The sequence below is a fragment of the Cottoperca gobio genome, chromosome 17, assembly GCF_900634415.1.
Source record: "Cottoperca gobio chromosome 17, fCotGob3.1, whole genome shotgun sequence".
NCBI lineage: Eukaryota > Metazoa > Chordata > Actinopteri > Perciformes > Bovichtidae > Cottoperca > Cottoperca gobio.
Genome location: NC_041371.1, coordinates 18,994,024 through 19,018,986, shown reverse-complemented (window position 1 = coordinate 19,018,986; position 24,963 = coordinate 18,994,024). Strand labels below are relative to the sequence as shown.

Genomic DNA, 24,963 nt, shown 5'->3' with positions numbered 1-24,963 from the left:
CCTTTCATTCAGCTATACCTGTAGTGTTTCTCTGAACGTCTTGCCTTGGCAACATATAACCACTACCAGCTCTTACTTGGTTGCTACTTTATAGCAACTGAAACAATTACAACTAAATGAAAAACAATTCTGATCAACTACTTATCCTAAAAATTATTTGCTTCTGTGTTGTACACCGAACAAAGAAAAAGTAGTTCCCTGACCGGGAATCGAACCCGGGCCGCGGCGGTGAGAGCGCCGAATCCTAACCACTAGACCACCAGGGAAGGATGTCTGTCATGTCTGCAAGAACATTTATTGTACCTGGATCCTCAGCCATGTAACTGTTCTTCTTTTATGATTGCTCTCATGGGAACCTTTTTTGAATACATTTGAAATTGCGCCACTTCTTTGCTAAGGAAGGTTCGTTGTTGCCCCATGTGGCCAATGGTAGTAAAACCCCACTGACGGTTGCTGTCGGTCGGATTTACTACTTTCTCCTGTCACTACTACTCCACCACAGCCGACTGTAGGAAAGTGCTGATGAAAGTGCCTGTCTACCCTGTCTAGCCTAACGTTACTTACTTAATACTGCTTGCAGACAAGGCATTAAACCCCTTGAATAGCCTATAGTGTAAAGTCTGCAGAGGCGAGATTTCCGAGTTTTGAAAACGAAAGCAACCGGAAGACTTCCTGAAAGTAAGTAATTTAAACTTTGTATTACCACTACGTTATTTTTGTAGTTATGCTCGACATACAGTAGTTAGCTTGTAGTAACGTTACTTATGCAATTATCGTAGAAAATGGTTTTAAAGGTTAGCCTACCTAATGTCAAAATATAGCATGTTAGCATGACTTCCAACTCGCTAGTTACCTAGAATTTAACGTTGACTCGTTTTGAAGACGTACGTTTTCAAAGTAGCACTTGCTGCTGTATATTGTAGCTTTAACCTCACTCATGAGTGAATTACTAAAGGATGAATTGTAATGTTATTTGGCAGATAATGGTGAGCAGTCACTCCAATATGTTACAACAATCTTCCATCTTTCAAAGTTTGACTCCGGAAATCTAGTATTTACTAGAGTACTTTACTATACGTGTTGTTTTTGTATCTATTTTTCAATGTCAGATTCAACATGTCAGCCAAAGACACGATGAGACGTAACAAGACATCCATTCAGAGGATTTTGAGTGGAGACTACAAGATAATCCTCAACAAAGCTTTTGAGGAGAAAGAGATAGGCATAACTCTGCGTGAGTACAACAACCTTAAAAGCATCAACAAAGAAAATGTAGAGGGCCACGTCGTGGATCTCGTGGATAAGATCATGAACAAAGGAGAGGAGAGCTGCCAAGCCTTCCTGAACCTCCTGCAAACTGATGAGGAAATTAAAAGGACTTACCCTGAGCTGAAAAACATACAGTTGAATGAGGCCTGCCTTTTACCTAAGCCTGTCCAAGCTTGTTCAGATGACAAGAGTGGTACGTTAACATATATAGTTTTGGTATAGAAATGATTCATATGCCAGACAAATGTGTGTTTCCTGGAAGTTGAGGCTTTTATATTTGGAGGTATAATTCTGTTTCCCTCTGATTCCCACAGATGTTCTGCCACAAGAGAGCAAGAGGCAAAAGGAGGTGAGGTTTTTACCTAATATTGAAATAGCACAATTTATGTTGCAATGTTTGAGTCAGTGTTTTTAGTTAGGCTTTTTAAAGAGACACAAGACACATGCTTATTATCCTGTATTAACATCTAGAATATTAGTTTTGTAATATCGTCATACCTAATACGATTTAAACCCGTAAAGTTTACTGTTACAAAGTAAATGTCTTCAAGCATAAAATATTGAAATGGCAAAAAGTGTCCACTCCAGTTAGATTTCTTCATTATGTGTTTGTGTCAAACTGTTTTTATTGTTTTCAGGACGAGACCTATGAGATTAACAGCCAGCCTGCCAGCCTCTGCGTGATCATAAACAACGAGAATTTCGATGAAGAATTGAGAAGTGGAACCAACAAAGATGCTCGTATGTTACATAGTAGACAGATTTATACTATTTTCTTGTTTGTTGCCTGTTGAAGCTTAACCTGGTTTGTTTTCCCCTGCAGAAGATCTGGCAGAGGTGTTCAGCTGGCTGGGGTTCAGAGTCCTGATGTGTAAAGACCAAACCAAGGACCAGATGGAACGAGCACTGAAATGCTTTGCTTCTCTGAGCGACTTCGCTCAGCTGCAGGAGTTCAATGTGAAGGAGTGGTCTGGCAGTGGATTCACCGATCTTCAAGAGGCTCCTATGCACGGCGATGCCTTCATCTGCTGTGTTCTGAGTCACGGAAACAAGGGTGTCGTCTTCGGGATTGATTGGCAGCCCCTCTCCATTAAACAAATAACTACAACTTTCAAGGCGACCGATCAATCAAGCCTCACCGGCAAACCCAAAGTGTTCCTGATCCAGGCCTGCCAGGGAAGCAAGAAACAGCTTGGAGTGCTGTCCAAAGGTCTGCAGGCTGATGACGCAGATCCCTCGTCATTCCTCCCTGAGGAAGCCGATTTTCTGATTGCCATGGCCACTGTTGAAGATTGTATATCGATCAGACACAAAATACATGGGAGCTGGTTCGTCCAATCTGTCTGTCAGCAGCTAAAGGAGGGCTGCCCGTGGTAAATATAAACTCAATATTAAACATATAGTTTGTGGCTTGAAATATTTCCAATATTTTGTAGATCTGAATCTGATGATATGACCGTTACCATGTATACTGTACACTTGACTTAATCATAACGTGCCCTGATAGGGATAGTAATATGTTTTTGTATACTGCATATTGTTTTAGGAGCAAAGACATTACCACACTCCTCTACAAGGTAAACAATGAAGTCAGCCAGAAGGAGGGCGGCTTTCAACCTGGTGCAGTGAAGCAGATGCCTGAAGTTAGGTTAACCCTGAGGAAGAGCCTTGTGCTGTCTCCACGTCGCAACTGAAGCTTCATCACCAATATATTTACTATCAGTCCAATTCTTTTACATTCTTTTAATCATCACATTGAATCATTGTCTTTTATATTGTGTCGTAAAATAAAGCTGTGTTTATTCTCAAAGTATGTTGATTGCTGATGGGTCCAGGTTTTAATGAGTGGGATTTACATAAGATTTATGGAGTTATACTATTTCACCGGAACTTTCTACCAACAGAAGCCCTACAGGCAGAATGCTAGTGACATTTGCATATCTAAAAAATAAGTTGCTAATGTCAAAAGTCTTTTTTATTCTCTCCTAGACGTATCTATGCATATTTAGTACCTGGAAGTGTTACTTAAGCAATATATTTCTTAACCAATTATTTTTTATGGCTATGAAAAATGTGAAAACCTGATAAAGAGAAATGCCATTTGCCATTATAACGGTTTTATCTGGATTTTACCATAACCGAAATCTGGGACTCACAGTGACGATTGTGTTTTAACTTACTTTGTACAACGGGGACAAAGGGAAGTAAAGTATCGACCAGAGAAGTCTAAAAGTTTAACACAACTCTAACAATTGGGGAAGCCATATCATATTTATCTGCTATTTTAATTCAGCTATTATTATTATACAATTTTCTTTTTATTCTTAACAATAGCTCAAACACATGGATTCAACCAACAAACATTATGGATCAATGAAGGGGATGTGTTTGTAGGCACACATTTGTTTGCTTTGGTGAGGATTAGGGTGCGCACATACATCCGTCTTTACGGTACTGCAGCGTCGTTGCCCTGACAACTCATTGTGTTCGTCCTCTTCCGTATATTGGAAAAGAGGCAGCGAAGTGACATCAAAAGGCCATAAAAACTACAAAAACAACCTATTCGTTGCAACAAACGTCTGTCTGACAAATCTGATTCAACTAGGTTTGAACTTATTTAACTACCGCGAGTATCTGCCGTTAAATAAAAACAGCGTTAATTATGGAAGTGCTGCTGGAAGACGAGCCTCCTGGCGGAGCCTTAGCGGGGATCCAGGGAGCCAAACCCGGAGAGGAGCTGAGCGCCTCTGAAGAAGCTGTGGCGTTCATGTCCGGCATTGGTGAGTTGTATGCTAGTCGGGAGCGTCAGCTGCGTACGCCTGTTAGCGCCACCTGGTTTTGGCACATCTTGAGTTCCCGCAGATAAAGAATTGTCAATTATTTCATTGGAGCAATGAGGTACAAATAGAAAATAAGCTCTATTTCGTATTTCAAACTGTCTGTTGTGACTTAAGTTCAAAGTTAAATCTCCACTTCTCTTAGAGCCCGCAGGGCTGCTGAAGTGTGTGTTTCCAGACTCTCTGGTGACTGTGTCGGAGGGCGGCCGAGACCTGGGGAAGTTCAGTGTGACGGCGGAGTTTGCCCGGAGAGACCAGCAGACCTGTATGCTGCTGCATGCTCAGAGCCAGGGAGCCATCGATGACTCCCCCTGTGGAACTACAGTGACAGGTGAGGGGAGGCCAAGACTGGTAGACCTCCATTGTTTTGTCTTTTTCATCTGTGTCAGTATACCTTCTCTTCATGTCCTTTGTCCTGCCTTCACTGTAAGCCTACCTAACCACGGACCTGGAGGTGCTGGAGGAAGATTTCCATGAGTATGTCAAGGTGGGTCATTGTACACTTCCCATAAGTCTCACTTTAACACACGTGGGAGTGAAAACGTTGTGCCTGCCTTTCATTCTTATGCCACATCTGTCTGTTTTTATTTTGTATTTCTAAACACATTGAAACTCTTTTTTAAGCTGGAGGGCCACAGTTTGGACAGGAGGTGTCACATGGTGCAGCATGGCGGGCAGATGGTGATCAATAAAGTTACCACTGTAGGAGAGGTGAGAGAAGAAACTATAGAGTAGGCATCATCTGTCCATAACCCTGATAAAGCAACATTACAGTTAAATCATCCCCAGGCCCTCTTCTTTATGTAAAATATATTGCTAAAATGCTGACCTTTGCCATGGTTAAAAGTTAAATGTCTTTCTGATAACAGTTCAAAACAGTTGTATACCCGTAGAGAAGTCAACAAACTTGCTGTGTGTGTGTGTGTGTGTGTGTGTGTGTGTGTGTGTGTGTGTGTGTGTGTGTGTGTGTGTGTGTGTGTGTGTGAACAGGAGACGACGAAAGAGAGTGTTTCTTATCCAATGTCTTTGCTAAGAGGGCTGGTTACCGAGGGGTCCAGCTTTCTGCTAATGCGCCTGACCGCTCTTAGGAAGAAGGTGCCAGAACACATGACCTTCATCTCCTTCGACCAGGGATTACACATCATCCACACCACCTTTGTAAGGAATTATGCCAGCAAGACCTTTTGGTCATTCTCATTGCTCTATGCTAACTTTTTAGATCCTCCTGAATGTAAAACATTTGTAGCAGAAGAAATTTGAAATTGAAAACACAGTGAAAAATGTAACACAGAATTTATTAACAAACAATGTATTACATACATATTTATACTGTGCGTGTGTGTGTTTTATACCTTTCCGGAAATGGAATCTGAATAAAAAAACATTCCTCTGCACCTTTATTCCTATCTGTAAATCATTTACATAATGTCTTCAGAAATGACCAGTTTGTATGGTAGCTGACAAAAAAGTAGCGCTTAATATGTATTATTGCGCCACCAAAAGCTTTTGCCACATAATTTATGTGCACCTTTATTGAAAAGTGAGTCCAGAGCCCTGGTCTGCACGTATAACATTAAATTACATACGGTTTCATTCAGCGTAGTTCACCTTTCTCTCACTTGACACCGGCTGCGTCATCACACTGTAGAACTCTAAATCTGTGTCTGAATAGTGAACTCTAGTTATCTGCTTCTCTGTGGTCAGAGCGAGCTGGGTCTGAAGCAGCTGGAGGTTGGGGGTGAGACCGTGGAGGTATTTGGGGTGGAGAGGATTGTTCACTCTGTGGAGGAAAGCCCCACTACCTGGCAGTGCCACTTCCTGGCTGACGGGTAAGCTCAAAGACGACACGTCTTCAGGTTCTTGTTGGACAGTCTTACTATCTGTACGTCTGTTGACTGTTACGGTTCCTTTAATGTTTGTAGCTCCTTAAAGGACTGAGGGCATGATTCATTAAATTAAACATTTTGGTGAGTTTTTGTGCTGTAGTGTGGTTTGCATGTAGCTCGGAGTTAACATGACTTGATAAATGTTTTCTTTTGAGCGGTTTATGTTCTTTGATCAGGCACTTGGCCAGCAGAGTGCAGGTGGGATCACCGGTCACCATGAGGCTTCTGCAGCTGCCATCACAGCTAGAGAAAGGTAACCACACACTGAGCACTCGCACACACACACACACACACACACACACACACACACACACACACACACTCACACACACACACACACATACACACACACGTAAAGACTGTTTTTCTAATATGTCGTGTGTGTGTTTGTTAGGTTTTGAGAAGATCCCTCTGGTTTGGGAAGAAGACATGCAGATGCGCTCCAAGTTCTTGGACAGAAAGGTAACCAATAATATTCTCGTATGATAGACTGACTGTACCTGAATAATACGGTTTCCTCCTATATCCCATCATCATCTTACCCTTTTATCCTTTGACCAGAACATAATATGAATGTGTGTTCATGTCTCGTTGGGGCAGGAGGAGCTGAAGGCGGACCATGCCTCGTACCTGAGACAGCATCCAGAGATCCGTGCTCTTATATCTGACTTCCTGCAGTTTTTGCTACTGAGGAAACCAGATGACATCTTCCAGTTTGCCAGAGAGTTCTTCCTCCCTTTTGCTTCCCGCCGTCCTCCAGAACCAATCCTAAAAGCCCCCTCCCTCTGAAAGCACACACCAGGTCTCATGAGCTATAAACAGCCTTTCTAGAGCTTCCTGTTCATGTATCCTTTTAACTGGAGATTGAATTGATTAAAAAATTGCAGTTGTGTCTTTTTTCTTGAGCGACAGGTGACTAGTATTATAGAAGGAAACATGGTGGAGATGAACTATTACCTTTAAAACCTGATCCTTCACCTGAGATGTGTGTTAATGCTTAAATGGAATTTAGTGATCTGAATAAAGTTTGTTTCAAACAGTTTGTGTAGATTCATTTTTGAGTTTTGTCAAAGCAGTTAAGGCATGTCTGAGCAATGGTTTGTCAAGTGCATAGACAAAATAAGAGGAGACTAAAAACATTTCTTCAAAATAAAAGTGTAAAACAACAAAAGAAAAGTTACATAATTAAATAGAAAAAAACTAGAACTGTAGGACAATTGTATAGACTGGTTTTGGACCACTTCACGTAGGCTAATCGGATGTCTGTGTGTCTTTATTGACTATAAACATAGCTTTTATTTTGAAGGTTAAGCGGAAACGACTATTCTTGACAAGATCTTTAAAAAAAACAAATTTCCTCTGAAAGTGAAACCAGCAAGTGGCGGGCGTAACTACATACAAGAAAATAACTTCTACAACTTAAGGCCTAATTTGTGATTTGTTTCGCTCTCAAAAAGTATTTAGTTTTACGCCTTTTCGTTTCTGGGACGTAAAGTGACAGCGGTAAGTTTTAACGCCGTGAGTTGTCTCAGCTGTGTGTGGTTAGCTAATGTACACAGTTAGCTGCTGTATTATGTAAAGTATCGAGTAAACTAAAAGTTTGACTGTCATGTTAACGTTACACTGATTTGACTTGACGTTATTGTTGTTGTCCAGCTAAGGCTTGAGTCAAAACTTTATTTTATTTATTATTTTATTTAGTTTTCAAACCAACATCAGGGCTGGTGTTTTCCGTGACGTCACTACGTCAAACGTATGCGTCTTATGGTCACTTGGATTCCTCCTCGGGGAATTTTATATTCATAAAGCTACATTTCTTAATTCAACCCCATCTTTTAATTTGTTTTTATTAGAAATGTAATGTTATTTGTAACAAATAAATACATGTCAGTAGCTACAATGTACTCAGAGGTGGTTGAAGTCTGTCACCAAAATGATTCTTATTTTGTTCTTATTTATTTTATTTCCTATAATTAGGATGATTTTTTTGTACATAACCTGTTGATGTAGCTACTCTTTCTTTGTGTATTTAAATGTTCCTCCCTGTACTTGTATTCACTTGTTTGTAATAACTTTATTACACACAAAAAAAATAGATTTAATGCAGAAACATTATTGAAATGTTATGACTGATATACATTCGTATAAATAAATAAAAACACCTGACACCTCATCACACTAATTCTGTAGGATTACTATAATATAATAATGGTTCGTGTTATTTATACAGTACTACATTACTAAGTGTTTCTTGAAAGGCAAATATAAAACTACAAGAAAATAAATAATGATAATATATTTTATTTGTAAAGTGCCTTTCAAAAAAAATCTAGAACAAAATAAGGACAAAGAAAGGGGATTCATATTATACCAACAAATCACACAAATACAAATACAAATATGTTGTTAACCATTTGAAATACATTTACATCTAAAACCGAGCCATGGGATCATCCCACAGGTTCCTGGCTCCTCAGGACCTCAGACTGTATACAGGTTGAGAATAAAGTACAATATGTCTACAGTGATCTTACTGTACTTTCTGATATGTTTATCACTTATGGTGTAAATGAATATGTCTATAATATTCAGCCACATCAAGTATAGAGGTGGTGTTTGGCCAGTCATTCAAGCTCATGTTATTGTTATTGTCCACTTTTCCTTTTTACACTCTACTTGTCTCTATTGTGTCTGCTTCTCTGATAGCAACAACCTGTAGAGAGCAGTGATCTGAGCACCGGGCCTGTGCAGGTGGTGGTGGCTCCGTGATGGATAGGCAGAAGCTGTCTCGCATAGATGAGGGGCTGGATTCCTCTGAGGTCGCAGCTCTCTGCTTCTTGTGTCGGGATGTTGTCAACAAGAAGCGCCTGGAGGGGGTGAGCACCACCCATCTCATACTGTTGTAAAAAATGACTCATTGACCTGTAACTATGGAGAGTTTTTGTTGATTTTTGTTTGTTGAAGTCATTGATACCCAACAGATTTCCTACTTTCACCAAAATAAAAGTTATGTATGGTAAATACCATACCACAGCTTTACCAAGCACAATTCACCAAGTGCTTCGTAGTCAAGACAAACTAAAGAAATGGAAACAAAGTAATTAAAGGAAACAAGGCGGCATCTGCAAAAGTAGAAAAACACACAACACAGAAATAGGCCCCGAGTGATCTTTATTAGTTAAACTTGACTTATTTTGTAGTTGTGACTATTTTCTACCTCCAAACTTTGCTCCCTTGCTTTTAACTTAAAGTACAGTTTTTGTGAAGGGTCAGCATTTCTCTCCCATCTTGTTTGTCTTCTCAAAGGTTTGTTTGTGTGTTTCTGGGTTGTTCTCGTGCAGATCGTGGATGCAAAAAAGCTGTTCTTGAGATTAGAAGAAAAAGGTCTGCTGGAGAACTATTTCTTCCTTCATCAGCTGCTCCAAACTATCCGTCGAGCGGATCTCCTCAATCTCCTGGAGACGGACAGCAGAAGAGCAGAAGAATGCGATGCTTATCCCGTGCTGTCAGAATACAGGTACCCAGGAAGACAGAAATAAACTCGCAGTAATTGGAGGAGATAACAAAATTACAATCCAGCTTTATTCCCATAGTTTGTAGTCTTTTGTTTCTCCTGTTTTTGTTTCCACTATACCTATCTCTCTGTCAGGGTGATGCTGTACAAAGTCTACGAGGACATGACTGATGAGAATCTCGAAAAGTTGAAGTTTCTTTTGAGCAGCAAACTGGGCAGAAGACACATCGAGACATGCAAAGTGAGAACACACCCATCCACCTCGCCACACCCACAGTTATATAAGAAATGATGACATGTCGACTTCACGTTTTACTTCTGGGTAAAAATTCTAATCTACAACATGAGGTTCTAAATGTATAGTTAACAGTAAATAGTCTCTGTAATCAGCATACCAAAGTGATTGCACCGTTTTTTGTGAACAATGCGCTAACCAAAATTCGTAACAATCACTACTCATCTTCCCGTGAGGAATGTTAACATAATTGGTAAATTCAAAACCAGGTTTTGCCAAGATAAACTAAACATGCACTGTTGATGTAATGGCAATAAGGCTGAAGGATATTCTATTGGGTTGTAGTTTGATTACATGAGCAGGAATGACTTCAGTTCCATAGACGGTACAAGCCACTCTCATGATGCACACACCCTCTGGTGGCCATTTTGACCTCCTCAGCTTTGATCAGCAACGGCCCCTCTGGACTGCTAGTTAGCTGTTAATATCATGTGCTGTGCTATGCTAGTGGCTTGGCGAATTAGCTTTACACATTTTATTACTGACATGACCTACACTAATCTTGCCACAACAATTGTTTCTCGCATAATTATTTTATTCAGTTTTATCTACTATTTGCTCGGAGAAAAGAAAGTATAATCCGATACAATCCATTAGCGTAACTGTCCTTCAACAACTGTCATTGAGATGTAGGCTTGAGTGTTGAGTTGTATCCTGTATTTACACTGGAGTTATAATTCCTTTGTTATTCTAAATACTCAGATTCAATCATTTGCACAAAGTTGCATTTTAGATGTCATTGTGAATGTTTGAATGTGGCTGACCAATCAAAAATCCTGCTAAAAGTTCTGTGTGTGTGTGTGTGTGTGTGTGTGTGTGTAAAAAGTTGAGTTTGTTTTCACAGCCAGTGCAACACAGAAACACACAGCAACAACTCTGTTACTGCACCAGAGGTCATTTCTTGATTTCTTCTCTGTTAATCACAGACCTCACTGGATGTGTTTGCTGAAATGGAAAGGACTAACTTAATCTCAAATACAAATCTGAATGAGCTGCATACAGTAATGCTGGAGTTGGACCAACAACTGGCATCGACTATAGCGCGGTACATGGAAGGTATGAGACACGCACACAGGCATTTACACACATATAAATGTTGTATTACTATGAAAATCATGACACGATTTTACTCTTTCAGGAATAGACCAGCCTCATCACACTGCACAACCTTCTCATTTCAGCATGGATTACCAGGTGTGTGAATACGTGTGTGTTTTTATGTAGTAAATCCTATAACGAGTCGGTTTAATGAGGGCTGGAACTCTGTTTTCTTCCTACAGAGCGTCAACAACCCCTCTCAGCCAACACCACCTACTGATGTGTCGATATCTGAGACTCAGCCCAGCTGTGAGTCTTTCTTTTTCACTGTATTACTCGCAGCCATTGAATAATAACCCCTTAATGACGAGCCTTCCACCCCCCTCACTGCTGTAGACTTTCACTCTCATGCTTTTATTTTTGTCGCACGCATACAAGAGTCCACTGTGTTTGTTCTTCAGATGAAGGACCGAGTCTTTGCCCCGATGCAGAATCAAGCACGGAGTCCTCCTCTCTTCCTGACGTAAACATTCACACAAACTCAAATACCTCTCGTTCATTCATTAGAACATTAATGTTCATGGTTTGTCCATGTGGATGTGCCCTTTAGACAGAGTACTACGCCCTGATTCACAACCCACGTGGTTTGTGTGTGGTCATCAGTAATGAGGACTTCCTGGGAACAGAGCTGAGAAAAAGAAGTGGGACTAAGGAAGATGAGAGTATGTTTATGTTCTGTTTATCTATTCGCTACACCATTCAGTTAATACTTCTCACATATGATATGATGATGTATAATAAAAGCAATCTACTTCTTTTTGTTTCTCTTTGCTGATCCACAGAGTCTCTGCACACAGTGTTCACCAAGCTTGGCTTTACTGTGGTGATACACAACAACTTGACTGCAGAGGACATGCGACTTGAACTAAAGAATCTGGGCTCAAGGAATTTTTCGAATGACGATGCCTTGGTGAGCAGTGTCACACACTTTTTCCCCTTTTTGTATTAGAGAGTGAAATCAATACTACTCAGAAAATATGAAGTAGTTGTGGTACACAAACCACAACTTGTCATTTTTATACGGATTAAACATCCAAGATGTAACATATTAATCGGTGAGCTTCAGAGGTCCTTTGGACGGAGCCAGTCTCGCTGTTTCCCGTTAGTTAGTTAGTTAAATTAGTTAATCCAAATGTGCCATACAATAACAAATAATTCTAGACCATATTGTTCGTAATGGTTTTCCTTCATACTTTGGCATGTCTGCCTCTCAGGTGGTGTGCGTGCTTTCCCATGGAGAAAAGGGATGTGTCTATGGGACTGACGCGGAGCAGGTGTCCTTGCAAGAACTGTCTCGGCCCTTCAGCAGCGGGAGAGCTCCCACCTTGGCAGGGAAGCCCAAACTGTTGTTCATCCAGGCGTGTCAGGGAAGCGGCTACCAGAAAGGATCCATGCCGTGTGCCCCGAAGCCAAAACATGAGATGGGGGACAGACAGAGCCGCCTAGAGGAAGACGCCGGCCCTTTGCACGTCGAGACGGTGCCTTGGGACGCCGACTTCCTGTTGGGCATGGCCACTGTGCAAGAGTGCAAGTCATTCCGAAACACTTCCACAGGCTCCATCTACATCCAGCAGCTGTGCTTGCAGCTGATGCGCTACGCAAATAGGTAGGAGTCGCCTCCACCCAGTTTAAGACGATGCTTGTTGAGCTTTTTGTCCACCAGCTAAAGTTTAGGCAAAGCTATGACCAACTAAGTCAGTCTTTAAAACCAGGCTGGAGCACAGACTGGATAAGCACTGAGTAGGTCCGTCCACATCTTTTTATGCACTTAAAAATAACTTGAACAAATCTTGAAATATTACAAAAAGAATGTTTCACTCATGGAAAAGTTGGAGTAATAAAAAGTACAATGGAAATAGGTTTAGCTAGTAAATGATGACATACATGAAGCATGTGACTTTAACGTCCACTGAAGCAACAAAACAATCTCATCGCTACACACAGATCTGATGTAACCTGAGGTCACTCTTAGAAAAGAGATCTTAAGCTCGAAGAAACTGTCTGATTTAAGTTAAAAAAGAAAATGTGTTGTAAACTGTTGGACACTTTAACTAGTCCTAATTCAAAGTTAAAAAAGTAGGACATAAGATTCAGGGAGAGTGATATATGTTGATGCATGCATCAGCTGTGTTTAAGCAGGCCTCACGGTCTGTCCTGATCCATAACCACGGAGATCACTGTTATAAAATGCACTTTTTGATGGAGAAAAACTTTATTAGGGGTCGTAATCCTATCGCTGTTTCTGTAGCTCTGCTTTTGGTGTTTTCAAATGTATCGGCTGTGCTGGTGGTGGGATATGTCCGAGGGCATGATGTTGGAATGAAATATTCCCACAATTTGAGCAACATTTATCATATGTGACTTGTTTCCTCTGCTTTCTTCGCAGCGTGGAGAATGATGATATACTCGCTGTGCTGACACGTGTGAACAGGGAAGTCGGCAAAGGAGTATATTTATACTACAAACAAATGCCAGAGCCCAAGTACACCCTCACCAAGAAGCTTGTCCTCAAATGTGTGTAAGCGGACCGGGACCAAGTGCAACGCTAAAGATGTGCCAAGCTTTCATATAGCCGACGGGTTTACAGTGTGTATGACTGTGTTGTGTCTGTGGTTTTGTGTGTTTTTAATCTCGCAGTACAGCTTGTTGGATGAATTTAAATGTGTGTAGTTACCTCGAGAATCTGATGTCTATCTTGAGAACAAAAAAGCCTTATGTCATATGAAAAGTATTTTTGGAATGTTTGATGATTCGCATGTGATCTAGGAAAAATAAACAATAAGATGTGATTTGTTAAGTTTCTTTGTGTCACAGTATTACAGATCACAGAAAAGCAGCCAGTTGTCTTTTAAACTATGTTAACACACTGAAATCAATTTACAGTCAACATAATAGTTCTTAATGTTATGTACTGGTCATTTAACCCTTTCATGCATGATCTGTTTACCAAGTGTTTTTATTGCTCTTTATAAAATAAAAAGCAAAGAGATTTGTATATGTCCACTCAGGTGGACAGCATTCGTTTATGTGTTCAACTGAAGAAATATGTATTTAATAAAATGATATATAAAGATGTGAAAACTATAAAATTATATATGTATATAAAGAAAATGTGTATACATATCCAAAACACCATTTAGGAATACTCTCTAGTTCACTCCTGGAAAGAGCAGCCTACACACACCACTGGCATAAAGTTAGACTGTCCGTTAGAGTCGCTGTTACAGTAACTGTTCTTATATTGAACTTTTAAGAACTGAGGGTAGTGTAACACTAATAACAAGATTTAATAACATAAATAAATGGAATTACAGCCAAAACAGTTCCTGCAGATGAAGTTTTTTCAACAACAAAAGTGACAATATTGTAGTAATATAGCCAGTGATGCATGACGTCCACTTTAGTGGACAGAATAATAATTGTAATTTCCTCCCAAATATAAAATCAATACTTTGACAATTTAGTTGTTACTTGATGTCACCAAATTTTGTATAACTCTTTCCATAGAAGGATTGGCAAGGTATTGATGAGCGACTGCAAGTTTCTGGCTGTCTGTCTGCCATCTTGGTTTTGAGAAATGTATCTTGTACTTACAACAGCTCGTCACTGAGTAGCAGTGTATGGGATGATACAATAGCCTTCACTTTAGTGGCTGATGTGCAACTATACCATCAAAACCCTACATATACAAGAAAACATCTTTTGCATAGCTGTCCACTGTAGTGACCTCTATGCATGAAAGGGTTAAGGAAAAATGTATGCAAGTCTTCCCTTAAAATACAAATGATTAATTATCTAGCCCTCTTATCCTTTGCAGGATCATGAACTTGTATTTACAGTTTAATGAAAATAAAGCTATATGGACATAAGAGAACGAAAATAATTGATAAGTTGATTATGTCAAATTGACACGTATCCTATTTTAATGTTGACGCTCGTCCATGTCACTTCATGTCAGGCTGGTCTAGTTTGGAATATAACGTCTACAGTTAATGTAGTGAGTATGTAGATGTAATGCGCCGTTATTCAGTAACATGAGGAGTTCCTGGTGAACATGACTCAGCTGAACCAGGCGATCCTTGTTGTACACAAACACACACGCCCTGTGGACTCCACCCTGCTGCTCTTCCGTTCCAGGAACTGTTCTTCACTGCTGCTGCTCAACATACAGCCGACAGACCTGAACACAGACCTGAACACAGACCGGCAGGCCAGCTTCATATGAACTCGGACACAGGATCTTTTCAGCAGACCTCCTTTGGTGTGTTTGTGTAAACAGAGAGGGCGTGGCCGGCAGCGGAAACACTTCCAGCTATCTGCTGGGGTTTGTTACGAGCAGGCTGTTTCTTTCGTTGGCATCTCTTACTTGGTAAGTGGAGCTCATTTTAAGATGTTCATCATGTGTTCAGAGCGGTTTAATGACCCCGAAAAACATTTGACATTGAATTTAATCGGTTGTTAGTTGTGTAACCTTGTATTTTTTTTGTGTAACTGTGTCCTCGTGCTAACGTCGCGCACCTGAAAAGGCTTTTTGTGAGCTGAGGTTTGTTCCTCAGAGAGCAGGAGGGGGAGGGTGTAGTCCTGTTAGTCATCTCAGCCAAGTACACTTTCAAAGTTAAAAGTTTAATTTAGCAAAAACTGGTGAATATGTTACCGACTGCTGTTTTAAAACTTTGGTCATAAACTGAAATGGGGAACTGTGACGGTGCAGTTTTCCTGAAACTACAAACTTCTCGTTTTCTTTCACACACACTGGGCTGTTTGTCTCACCGCTTTGCTCAGTGCATGTTTCAACCCGGGAATAGATATTTATTTAGGACAGACATTTTGACTCATACAAGGAACATGGCAGGTGTAACCGACAACAGTAATGATGGCCTAGCGAGCCACCATGCATAGTTCAATGGCCCTACACCCGAAACACGAGAATGTAGCCATTACTAATACTGATTTATTTAAACAAATTGATGTCCTCAGTTGTAATGACTTGTAGTCCAGTGATGGGCATATTCCTCCTGGTTCATTTATTCAGTTGTCAGTCCCACCATAGACACTGCTGACATCGCTGATGACTGTGTGAAGGATATTGGGGTGGTGAGGGAGGCTGAACCTTGTTTCACTTTAAAAACATCGAGTGATTAATCTGTCAATTATTTTCTTGATTTACTCAATGAATCGTTTTGTCCAGAAAACTGACCAACGACCAAAAGAAAAATGACAATACCCCCCCCCCCCCCCCCTCTTCTGACTCCCTCTCCCACCCTAATCCTTTGTGTACAGTCCCTAAAGAAAATTCGCAGACAATAACTTTACTTTATGTCAGAATAACAGGCACACTTTACAAAAATGGCCCTGCAATAATAAATAAACAATTATTTAATTAATTACATGTGTATGTTTCCACATTGGTTTTAATTTGATGTTCAGTTCAACAAAAGGCAAAAACTACAAGCCTCGTCGAAGCAGTTATTATTGAGTTCTTCCAAAGCTTGTTATATTGTCCGCCACAAATGACAGCAGACTTTTGAGGTGATGTGTAAAGATATGAGGAATTGTAGTTTGTGTCCGGCTACATGGACTTAAACACAATTGTTGCAGTGTTGTCAAAGGTTGTAGACTTTACAACACTGACTCATAACCCTGATGATGCTGATGGTGGCTTGATGTTGGTGGTGATGAAGTATAATAATCAAGTTTTGGGAAATCAACATAAGACATCAGCTTGAACTTATTTCTCACCACAACTGGTCTCTCACTCCCCACCTTTCGCCCTGTCGTCTGCTAACTGTGTCTCAATGACCAAAGAAGTGAGCAGCTCTTTGGCTCCTTCTGTGAATGTTTGACTGCACTTACTCTGAGGCACTTTTTCCACTTTAGTGTTTTCTGTGCCGTTGCTTGGTGCTCTGCAAGTGATGTAATGGCAGCATGAGGTGGAGCCAGCTCTGGAATTCCTTTACTATGCGTATTCCCCTAAAAAGCCCTAGTCAATAAATAAGTGACCAAAAAGGAACCTACTGAGAGACACGGATCAGTCTTTTTAATATGATGGCTTATATTGAAACAAGTTAGAGATAATGCAAATTGTTTCAATTCATTTTGGGAGAAATGTGTTTTCAAATATAAAAGAGGTTCAATGTTGTTGCTAAACCACTTTAAAAGTATCCTGTAAAAGTACCACAGCTCTGTCAATACTCATTGTAGGAACGGGGAAGTGTGTGTGTGTTGTGTGTTCGATTGGGTGTGTGGTTTATCATATGTTAACTTTAACCTGATACAAACCCAATCTCGAGTATGATTATATGGATGAATATTTGCTCACACACAAACAACTGCTATAAACACAGCCCTAAAGCCAGTCTGTGCTCTCAGTTGCAGAAACCAAGTTTGTGCATTTACGTGTGTGTATGTCTACATGTTTGGGGGCTATGGTAGGTTTGGCTGAAATTACTATATATATATATATATATATATATATATATATATATATATATATATATATATATATATATATATATATATATATATATATATATATATATATATATATATAAATAAATAAAATTTGCTAAATATGTTTTCTATACTCTGTATAAAGAGGGCAGCCTCTATATCCTTTTGATATATTTGGATCTGTAACTCTAGATCATTGTGATGTTGAATATCAATAAACAGGACCGCTTAATTCATTTAGTAATTGAGTTACAACATTGTTTTACGCCAATGTGATGAAATGACTTAACAGTTTATCACAATATGTATATTGTGATAAACTGCATAATTTATATTAATCTCAATATAAATTTACAGGAGAACACATTTTATTTGTATCTCCATCCCTACAATACTAATATTGATATGTGATAGTTTAAAAAATATCTGATAGATGTCAGATGATATAGATTTGTTTGTCACCTAAGCGCATAAATAGTTAGATATGGAGCCCTTAATTTGGTTATTAAAGAGTTTTGGCAGAGATATGTACGAGAAAGACGTTTCACATTTGAGAGAATAAACTGGTAAGTTGCTCTCTGGTGGACAAAGTACTGTTCGTAAGGCAATTCACTGATCAATTGATCTTTTTTGGTCACTCTAATGCAGCGCAAGGAAATCTAAACACAGCGTTGCCATATTATCACCGTATAAAGTTGATATAACGTGTTAGCAAACAGTTGTTGTTTTTTACACAGTGAGACGATCAAAACCTTAAAGTTGCGACCTTAAAACCAAAACAATGAGCTGAAAGATGCTAAAAATGAGGAACTCTAGAGTCAGGTTCATCACCAAAACTGCTTTCACATAAAATATTAGATTAGAGCAATATTTAAGTCCCGAATATACGGTGATACTGATGGAGAGTATCTCAGATAAGCTGAACTCGGCAGATAATATTGGGCACTGCAATGTGTTTGTTCCCTCCCTCTGTTATCAGCCTGTGCACATAGAAATAGGATCTAACCTGTGTTTTCTCCACCTTCCTTCCTCACAGGTGAAATGTCCAGGTCAGACTACCCTCCAGGATACGACGACTGCCGGGGCCCGCTGTACGCACCTCAGGGCGGGAATTACCCACCACCCCCTGCGTATGGCTTCCCTGGATTTGGTGGTCCCCAGCCAGGCCAGCCCTCTGCTCCCTACCCCACTGGTCCAAACACCTCTCTGATCCCGGGCCAACCAGGGGGCTATCCTTCCGGCCCGTACCAAGGACAGCCTCACCCTGGCGGGCCTCCAGGGGCTGGCTACCCCGGGGCTGGCTACCCCAGTCCCCCTCCCATGCCCCCTATCATGCCACCCACCATGCCATCAGATATCCTGAGCTCTGGTACGACGGGGACTGTTCAGCAGCCAGCGTGTCTTCTATGGGTTTTTTAAAACAATTGTGAAATATGTGAACTTTTAGATTTGGAAGGATGATGCATTTTGGTACGTTGTCCTGACATTTAAAAATGTGACGCTATAATTAAAGGGGAAATAGTTTACTTGAATGCATCATAGCACTCACAAATGTACACTCGGTATTAAGAGTAAAACATTTTGGGAAGAAATGCTCACACACTTTCTTGCCCAGAGTTGGGGCCTGATCACTCCAGAAGCACGGTTCATGTTTTTGTTACATTGTTTTGGTTTCACATTGCAACTATGCAAGCGCACTAAAGAACTATGCATGCCGTGTCTACGTCCTGTCGTCATCGCATACGTGAGCTGCATCTCCCTGTACTTGACATGGATTAGTTTGTAGACGGACTCTCCCACCCTCTCAGATCCTCTCTCATTTGGTGTGCTCCTCTCACGGTGGGCTCCCTTGGCTCGTTTTGTTTTGTTGCGTTGTTTTTCCTTTTTCTGGTTCTGATCGTACCCTGTCAGAACTTCCTGTTATTGGTCTGAAACTCAGAAACATCCAAAACCAAAGAAAAGACCCACCCTAGAAACGGACTAAACCATGGTTTAATTTGATCCGGACAGAGGTCACCACGGTTTGGTCCGGGGGTGTTTCACACCTGAAACTTTGGTTCAGATCAAACTGAATAGTCTGCACCAAACGAGGGAGGTGTGAGATTTGATTTGAAGATCGATACTACTCACATCTGTACAGTAAATATGAAGCTAAGGAGAGGAGACGGTTAGCTTAGCATAAAGACTGGAAACAGTTCAGCTTCTGTTCCAGATTATACAAACTATAACACAATGTTGGTGAGCTGTAGAAGTGCTAGTAGGCAGATCAAAGAACCTTTGGACAGAGCCAAGCTAGCAGCTTTCTGTCTTTATGCTAAGCTAACCATCGCCTGGCTGTTGCGTCATATTTAGAGTACACACAGGAGTGCTATCGAGCTTATATCTAACTCTCAGCAAGGAGGCAAATAAGCGTATTTCCCCAAATGTTAAAGCATGACTTTAAAGATAACATTTTAAGTACCATGCCCCATGACTCTTCATCGCTGTGGTATGACCTGTTTTCTGTTCTCTTGTGGTCACTGCTCATATTTCTGTTCTGCTGATGACACAGGTGATGAGTTTGCGGCGAGCGGCAGCGGTTGGGACACTATGAGCATTCGGCATGCCTTCATCAGAAAGGTAAAACACAATTGTCACACGAACCACGATGGAATCATGTATTAATATTATGACATTTGAGTCGCAGAGCGAAGTGAAACGACGGGGTGTAATGTCCCTTTTGTCTGCATGTGATTTTCAGGTGTATTTGATTTTGGCTGTTCAGCTCCTCGTCACCACAGCCCTTGTGGCCATATTTACATTTGTGTGAGTATAAAGTGTGTTTTGTGCGTCTGTTTGCATTTGTCTCTGCGTGTGTCACGCTGGTAACTTTCCCTTTTTTCTCTCACAGCGAACCTGTCAAATATTTCGTACGGAGAAACCAATCTGTGTACTGGGCATCGTAGTAAGTCTCACTCTCGGATGACATCAGCGCCTTTTATGTTTTTTGTGGGAATCCAAATGAAAGTTTGTGAATGTTAATATATTCATCTCTTGTTGTTTTAGTGCCGTGTACTTCGTCACCCACATGGTGCTGGTCTGCTGTAAGGGCCCCCGGTGAGTGTGACAACGTTTTACAAAGAATATTTGTACAAAGAATATTCATAAAACTGCATTTAATCTTCAAATCACACTCTCTTTGTAGGAGGAAGTTCCCATGGAACGTCATTCTGCTGTCCATCTTTGTAAGTCAGATAACTTGTGAGTCAGGAAATTGAGACTCATAATTGCTGTCAGTTTCCTGGACTTGGATCAAGTCTATTCTTAGACTGAAACTCTGTAACTTTCTCAGAGAAGAATTCCATCAGACGAGGCTAGTGTCTGTCTGTTATCTCAAAGGGAGTCACCGTGAGTCACCGCAGGTTCAGGCTGCGTTTGCATAATGCCTCTTGAGATGTTGTTTTATCAGCTCTCTGCTCAAAATGGCTCCGTGTATTACATCATGGAGCACTTTATGAACTGTTTACTGTTATTATTCAGCTTTGTGGTCATTTCTACACTGAATTTAATATTAGCACAAGAATGTTTGTTAATATGTTGCAGTTATGTCTTGTCTTTGTGAACGTCCTTTTTTAGAGACAATCAAACATAGTATTTATAAACCATAAGGGCCCCCTGCATGAACAAAGGTTAACTAAAAAATAGATATTTAAATCGGGCTCTCTTTTACGCCTCTACCACGATAGCGAGCTAAGCAGCTTTTTCAAGTCACCCATGTGAGGATATTCACGATTATCCCGATAATGTAAATTCACCAGGATCGACTTATTGTGTCTTTTATTGCGATCCATGCTTACAATCCTATATCGTCCCATCACTAGTGTAGCCCTTTAACAGCTTCTAATCAGTGTCTGGGTCAGTTTCTGTTGTTTGTGCTGTGACTGTATTTGACAAATGGACCTTTTTTCGTCATTGTTTTACAGACCCTGGCTTTGTCCTTCATGACTGGATCTATTTCCAGGTATAAAAGAACATGTACAATCCATGCACTTGTGTATTTGCATGGACATTCCTGTCCATTCCTTTCTGTGTCCGTTTGCCTCAGAAGTAACTGTGGCTCTTTGTTTTCAGTTACTATGATACAAAAGTAGTGTTTCTGGCTCTGGGGATCACTGCCGTCGTCTGCATCGCCGTCACCGTCTTCTGCTTCCAGACAAAGGTAGCGTGTGTGTGTGTGTGTGTGTGTGTGTGCGTGTGCGTGCGCTCATCATCTTCAAATGGCCGCAGTGTATTTGGGCGGTCACACGTGTATTAACAGGGCTGTTGGTGGTTTCCTTTTCTAGGTTGACTTCACCAAGTGCCAGGGCCTTTTCTGCGTCATGGGGATTGTAGTATTTGTGACTGGCATCATTTCTACGATTGTGCTGTCATTCAAATATGTGAGTTCTGGCTGAAAACACAATTTCCTCCATAACAGCTTTTCAAGTTTCCATCATTGTAATGACTGCGTGTTGTTGCAGATGCTGTGGCTTCACATGCTTTATGCCGCTATAGGAGCCATAGCTTTCACTCTGGTGAGTATTCTGCAATTTCCCTTTTTAAACGGTCTTTCTTTTGAAGCCCTGTGAGTATTACTTTGTGTCAATTGTTGTTCTGAATGTTTCTTGCTTGTCTCGTTAGTTCCTAGCGTACCACACGCAGCTGCTGTTAGGCAACAGGAAGCACTCCATCAGCCCAGAGGAGTACGTGTTCGCCGCGCTCTCCATCTACGTCGACATCGTCCAGATCTTCCTTTTCCTGCTGCAAATTATCGGTGCTACGACCAAATAAGTGCACCCAAGGGTACATGACCAGCAGGGTGCAGACGAGCCCCCTGCAAAACCATTACGTGCTTTTGACAAACCTTTCGCTTTAGTTTACAGTCTGATGTAGAATACATTCATAAAATCATGACACGCTCCGGTGAAACTGTCTACGGGCTGAGTTTGAGATTTTGCCATGGGTTAATCCATGAGCAAAAACATGCACTTTTTCTGAAATGAATATTTGTCTATATCTGCATTAAGCAACTTATCCGTGGTTTCAAATGAATGTTAATTCTACAATATAAATGCAGACACTGGAATGCTGCAACATTGATTCACTCCTGCTGCATGTTGAGGCCGACTGTCTCAACATGTTCTCTGCATGTAGATGTTCTGCTATACATGAACATTTAGTTTGTTCAAACAGAGGCCCACCTCTCTGGTTGGCGTTAAAGTACAGTAGGTGGAGGTGTTAATACCACAAAGTTTGCTTTTGGATAACAAGTAATACCAGGGCCAGGATATTGTAAAAGTATATCTATATATCTATATAATATTTAAAGCAGCTAATGGACTTTAATGTAAAGGAGAGAAATGTTTAATTATTCATGAAGTAAATTAATCATTAATAGGTCACTTCTAAATACATTTGAATTACCAACTGACTGTTTTTCAAACGTCAGGCATTTATTTTTGATATTTGCTTTTAATTATTTAAAATAATAGTTCCACATTTTGGGAGCTACTTCTTTTCTGTTCTGCTGAGTCGCATGATCATGTCTGTCCGGTTAATGTCAAACTGCAGCCAGCAGACGTTTAGTTTTGCGTAGCATGAAGGATTGGAATTGCCCGGCTCCGTCTGAAGGTTAAATAAAATCTGCGACCAGCAGTCAAAGCCACAGTCACATCTCGTTAGTTCAATCCACAGAAAGAGGAGTACAATCTTCAGGTTGTGCTTTTAGTCTTGTCCTGATAAACTGGACTTTGTCTTGGCCTCAACTTCCTGAACCTGTCATTCATATTATACGGTTTGCTTTTGTACAGATTAAACATATATTATAATTATTGAACTTTATATGTGCTGGAAGGCAGAACAAAGAACCTTTGAACAAAGTCAACTTCCCCCCTTTTCTAGTCTTTATGCTAAGCGGCTGCCAGCTCGCTGGAGCTTCATGTTTAGCGTACAGACACGAGTGGCATCCAGCGACTCATCTCTCAGCGAGAAAGTGAATTAGCATATTCCTCAAAATATTGAACTATTAATTTAATTATATACGCGTCAGAAGGAGAAAAAAATGCACACAACAGCAGATGAAAAGCTAATAGTGCTGCACTAAGTGTTTATGTGCACACAACGTGATGTCACATTTGGCATTGACCCTAATGACACCAGGATGGGGACTCAAACTCACTGAACTTCAGCTCATCCATGGCTTCATATTAACAAGCCTCAGCTGATGGTTTAATACATGTTGTAACTTTATACATTCTACATCACTACAGTGCCTTCACAATGACAATGTTTCTGGGATTAGTTTTTTACTTTAAGAAGTACAGGCTCTTAATAGTATTGTTACATATGTGTCTGTTTTATATATTCTCCTGTTAGTCAGGGCTCGGTCAGATACTTGAGTGCTAGCAGGATTACACAATCCATGCCGTGGTGTTAAACTATTGGAACATTGATGTGCCATCTAATGCAGCCTCGTTCAAAAGCTCCTAAATGATCAACCCCACCCAGCTGCTCCTCTGCACAGGTATAGACACCCCCCCCCTGGTCACATACAACCCATGACTCTAAACAATGTGGTATGTGTTTGTAAATATACATATCAATGATGAGGAAAATGTGTTTACCTTTTCATATCAAATAAACTTTTGTATCTGTGAGTTTTGATGTGGTTCATGTGCAGTTTAACCGGCGATTCCTGTTTGTGCTCACATTTATAAATATACATTTATTTTCTTTATTATATTTATAGAGCATCAGCATCAATGCTAATATGTGATCATTCTCCAGATTCAATGGAGTGGTCAAGCTTAACGTCTTTGTTCATGAACAAGAGAAATCTAATCTGCAAACAAAAGGCTGTCTCGGGCACAAGCATGTTCCTTCCCAGAACTCCTGCGTCTAAGAAATACTTTAAATTCAAGCTCATGAACTTCTCTTCTGTAATCAGTCTTTGGGCTGCGGTGCAGTGGAGTCACCGTCTCAGAGGTGACATTCAGGATACAGTGCAAATCATTGCAGCCATACATGAACCTCATTGGTCAAGTTTGACATCCTCTGCATGCTGGCGGTAGCGACTCCCGTCATATTCTCCATCGTTTGACAATCTCATCCGCTGTCGAACCTTCAGCTGCTTCAGACGGTTCTTGTCCACTTCTCTCTTGGTCAGGATGAAGCCGATGACACCTGTGGGGAGGCCGATCATCCTGGAGGGGAGATTGATTATTTTACTCAGTGGGCAATACATACAGTATCCATTATTGATGCCGAGTATAGAGAAACTGTCCGCATATTGTAGTACGGAGGGAGCAAATAGGGAATAACCAGAGGCGTTACAATACAACTGCATGTTTGAGGTTGTATTGTGTTAAACTGGTGTAGGGATTATAATGTAGATTCTATTATCTTCATGAAGGTAGGACTGTTTAATTTGCAGGACTGCTGTATTAGAAATGTGTACATAATAAATCCACAATATAGTATTCTATTTCTAATTCTATTATCCCTTTAAACATCTATTTCTGGTAAAAGAACAAATAGTCAGTTTTTGAATAACAGCTGTCGATGCAGACAACAGGAGTCAAGACATCATCTGAATGG

General features: G+C 40.5%; 4 protein-coding genes and 1 non-coding gene across 7 annotated transcripts; 4 read left to right on the top strand and 1 right to left on the bottom strand.

The window, feature by feature from the left end:
* Window positions 1-194: 194 nt before the first annotated feature.
* On the bottom strand, window positions 195-266 carry trnae-cuc (transfer RNA glutamic acid (anticodon CUC)). The gene has a single exon. It is a non-coding gene; the product is annotated as a tRNA-Glu (tRNA).
* A 64-nt stretch (window positions 267-330) lies between these two features.
* LOC115022634 (caspase-8-like) lies at window positions 331-3,079 on the top strand. Of its 2 annotated transcripts, none has more exons than XM_029453684.1 (6): window positions 331-678; window positions 1,110-1,462; window positions 1,584-1,618; window positions 1,908-2,010; window positions 2,096-2,642; window positions 2,816-3,079. In XM_029453684.1, exons 2-6 carry the CDS (start codon window positions 1,117-1,119, stop codon window positions 2,961-2,963), a joined length of 1,179 nt encoding a protein of 392 aa, XP_029309544.1. In that variant the 5' UTR covers window positions 331-678; window positions 1,110-1,116; the 3' UTR covers window positions 2,964-3,079. The 2 variants fall into 2 exon arrangements, with proteins under 2 accessions (XP_029309544.1, XP_029309543.1); XM_029453683.1 differs by having other exon boundaries at window positions 337-678; window positions 2,093-2,642.
* A 685-nt stretch (window positions 3,080-3,764) lies between these two features.
* catip (ciliogenesis associated TTC17 interacting protein) lies at window positions 3,765-7,034 on the top strand. Of its 2 annotated transcripts, none has more exons than XM_029453895.1 (9): window positions 3,765-4,049; window positions 4,252-4,437; window positions 4,538-4,593; window positions 4,731-4,817; window positions 5,097-5,264; window positions 5,811-5,935; window positions 6,169-6,245; window positions 6,387-6,454; window positions 6,593-7,034. In XM_029453895.1, exons 1-9 carry the CDS (start codon window positions 3,932-3,934, stop codon window positions 6,779-6,781), a joined length of 1,074 nt encoding a protein of 357 aa, XP_029309755.1. In that variant the 5' UTR covers window positions 3,765-3,931; the 3' UTR covers window positions 6,782-7,034. The 2 variants fall into 2 exon arrangements, with proteins under 2 accessions (XP_029309755.1, XP_029309756.1); XM_029453896.1 differs by having other exon boundaries at window positions 6,554-6,667.
* A 302-nt stretch (window positions 7,035-7,336) lies between these two features.
* On the top strand, window positions 7,337-13,892 carry casp8 (caspase 8, apoptosis-related cysteine peptidase). The gene is made up of 12 exons (XM_029453894.1): window positions 7,337-7,495; window positions 8,699-8,868; window positions 9,334-9,509; window positions 9,642-9,747; window positions 10,728-10,857; window positions 10,940-10,995; window positions 11,082-11,148; window positions 11,301-11,362; window positions 11,450-11,561; window positions 11,682-11,809; window positions 12,114-12,505; window positions 13,286-13,892. Exons 2-12 carry the CDS (start codon window positions 8,761-8,763, stop codon window positions 13,419-13,421), a joined length of 1,473 nt encoding a protein of 490 aa, XP_029309754.1. The 5' UTR covers window positions 7,337-7,495; window positions 8,699-8,760; the 3' UTR covers window positions 13,422-13,892.
* Window positions 13,893-15,024: 1,132 nt separating this feature from the next.
* tmbim1a (transmembrane BAX inhibitor motif containing 1a) lies at window positions 15,025-24,023 on the top strand. Its single transcript, XM_029453181.1, has 12 exons — window positions 15,025-15,268; window positions 18,386-18,718; window positions 19,901-19,968; window positions 20,090-20,154; window positions 20,240-20,293; window positions 20,395-20,445; window positions 20,534-20,573; window positions 21,312-21,349; window positions 21,460-21,547; window positions 21,672-21,767; window positions 21,849-21,902; window positions 22,009-24,023. Exons 2-12 carry the CDS (start codon window positions 18,391-18,393, stop codon window positions 22,156-22,158), a joined length of 1,032 nt encoding a protein of 343 aa, XP_029309041.1. The 5' UTR covers window positions 15,025-15,268; window positions 18,386-18,390; the 3' UTR covers window positions 22,159-24,023.
* The last annotated feature ends 940 nt before the right edge of the window (window positions 24,024-24,963 follow it).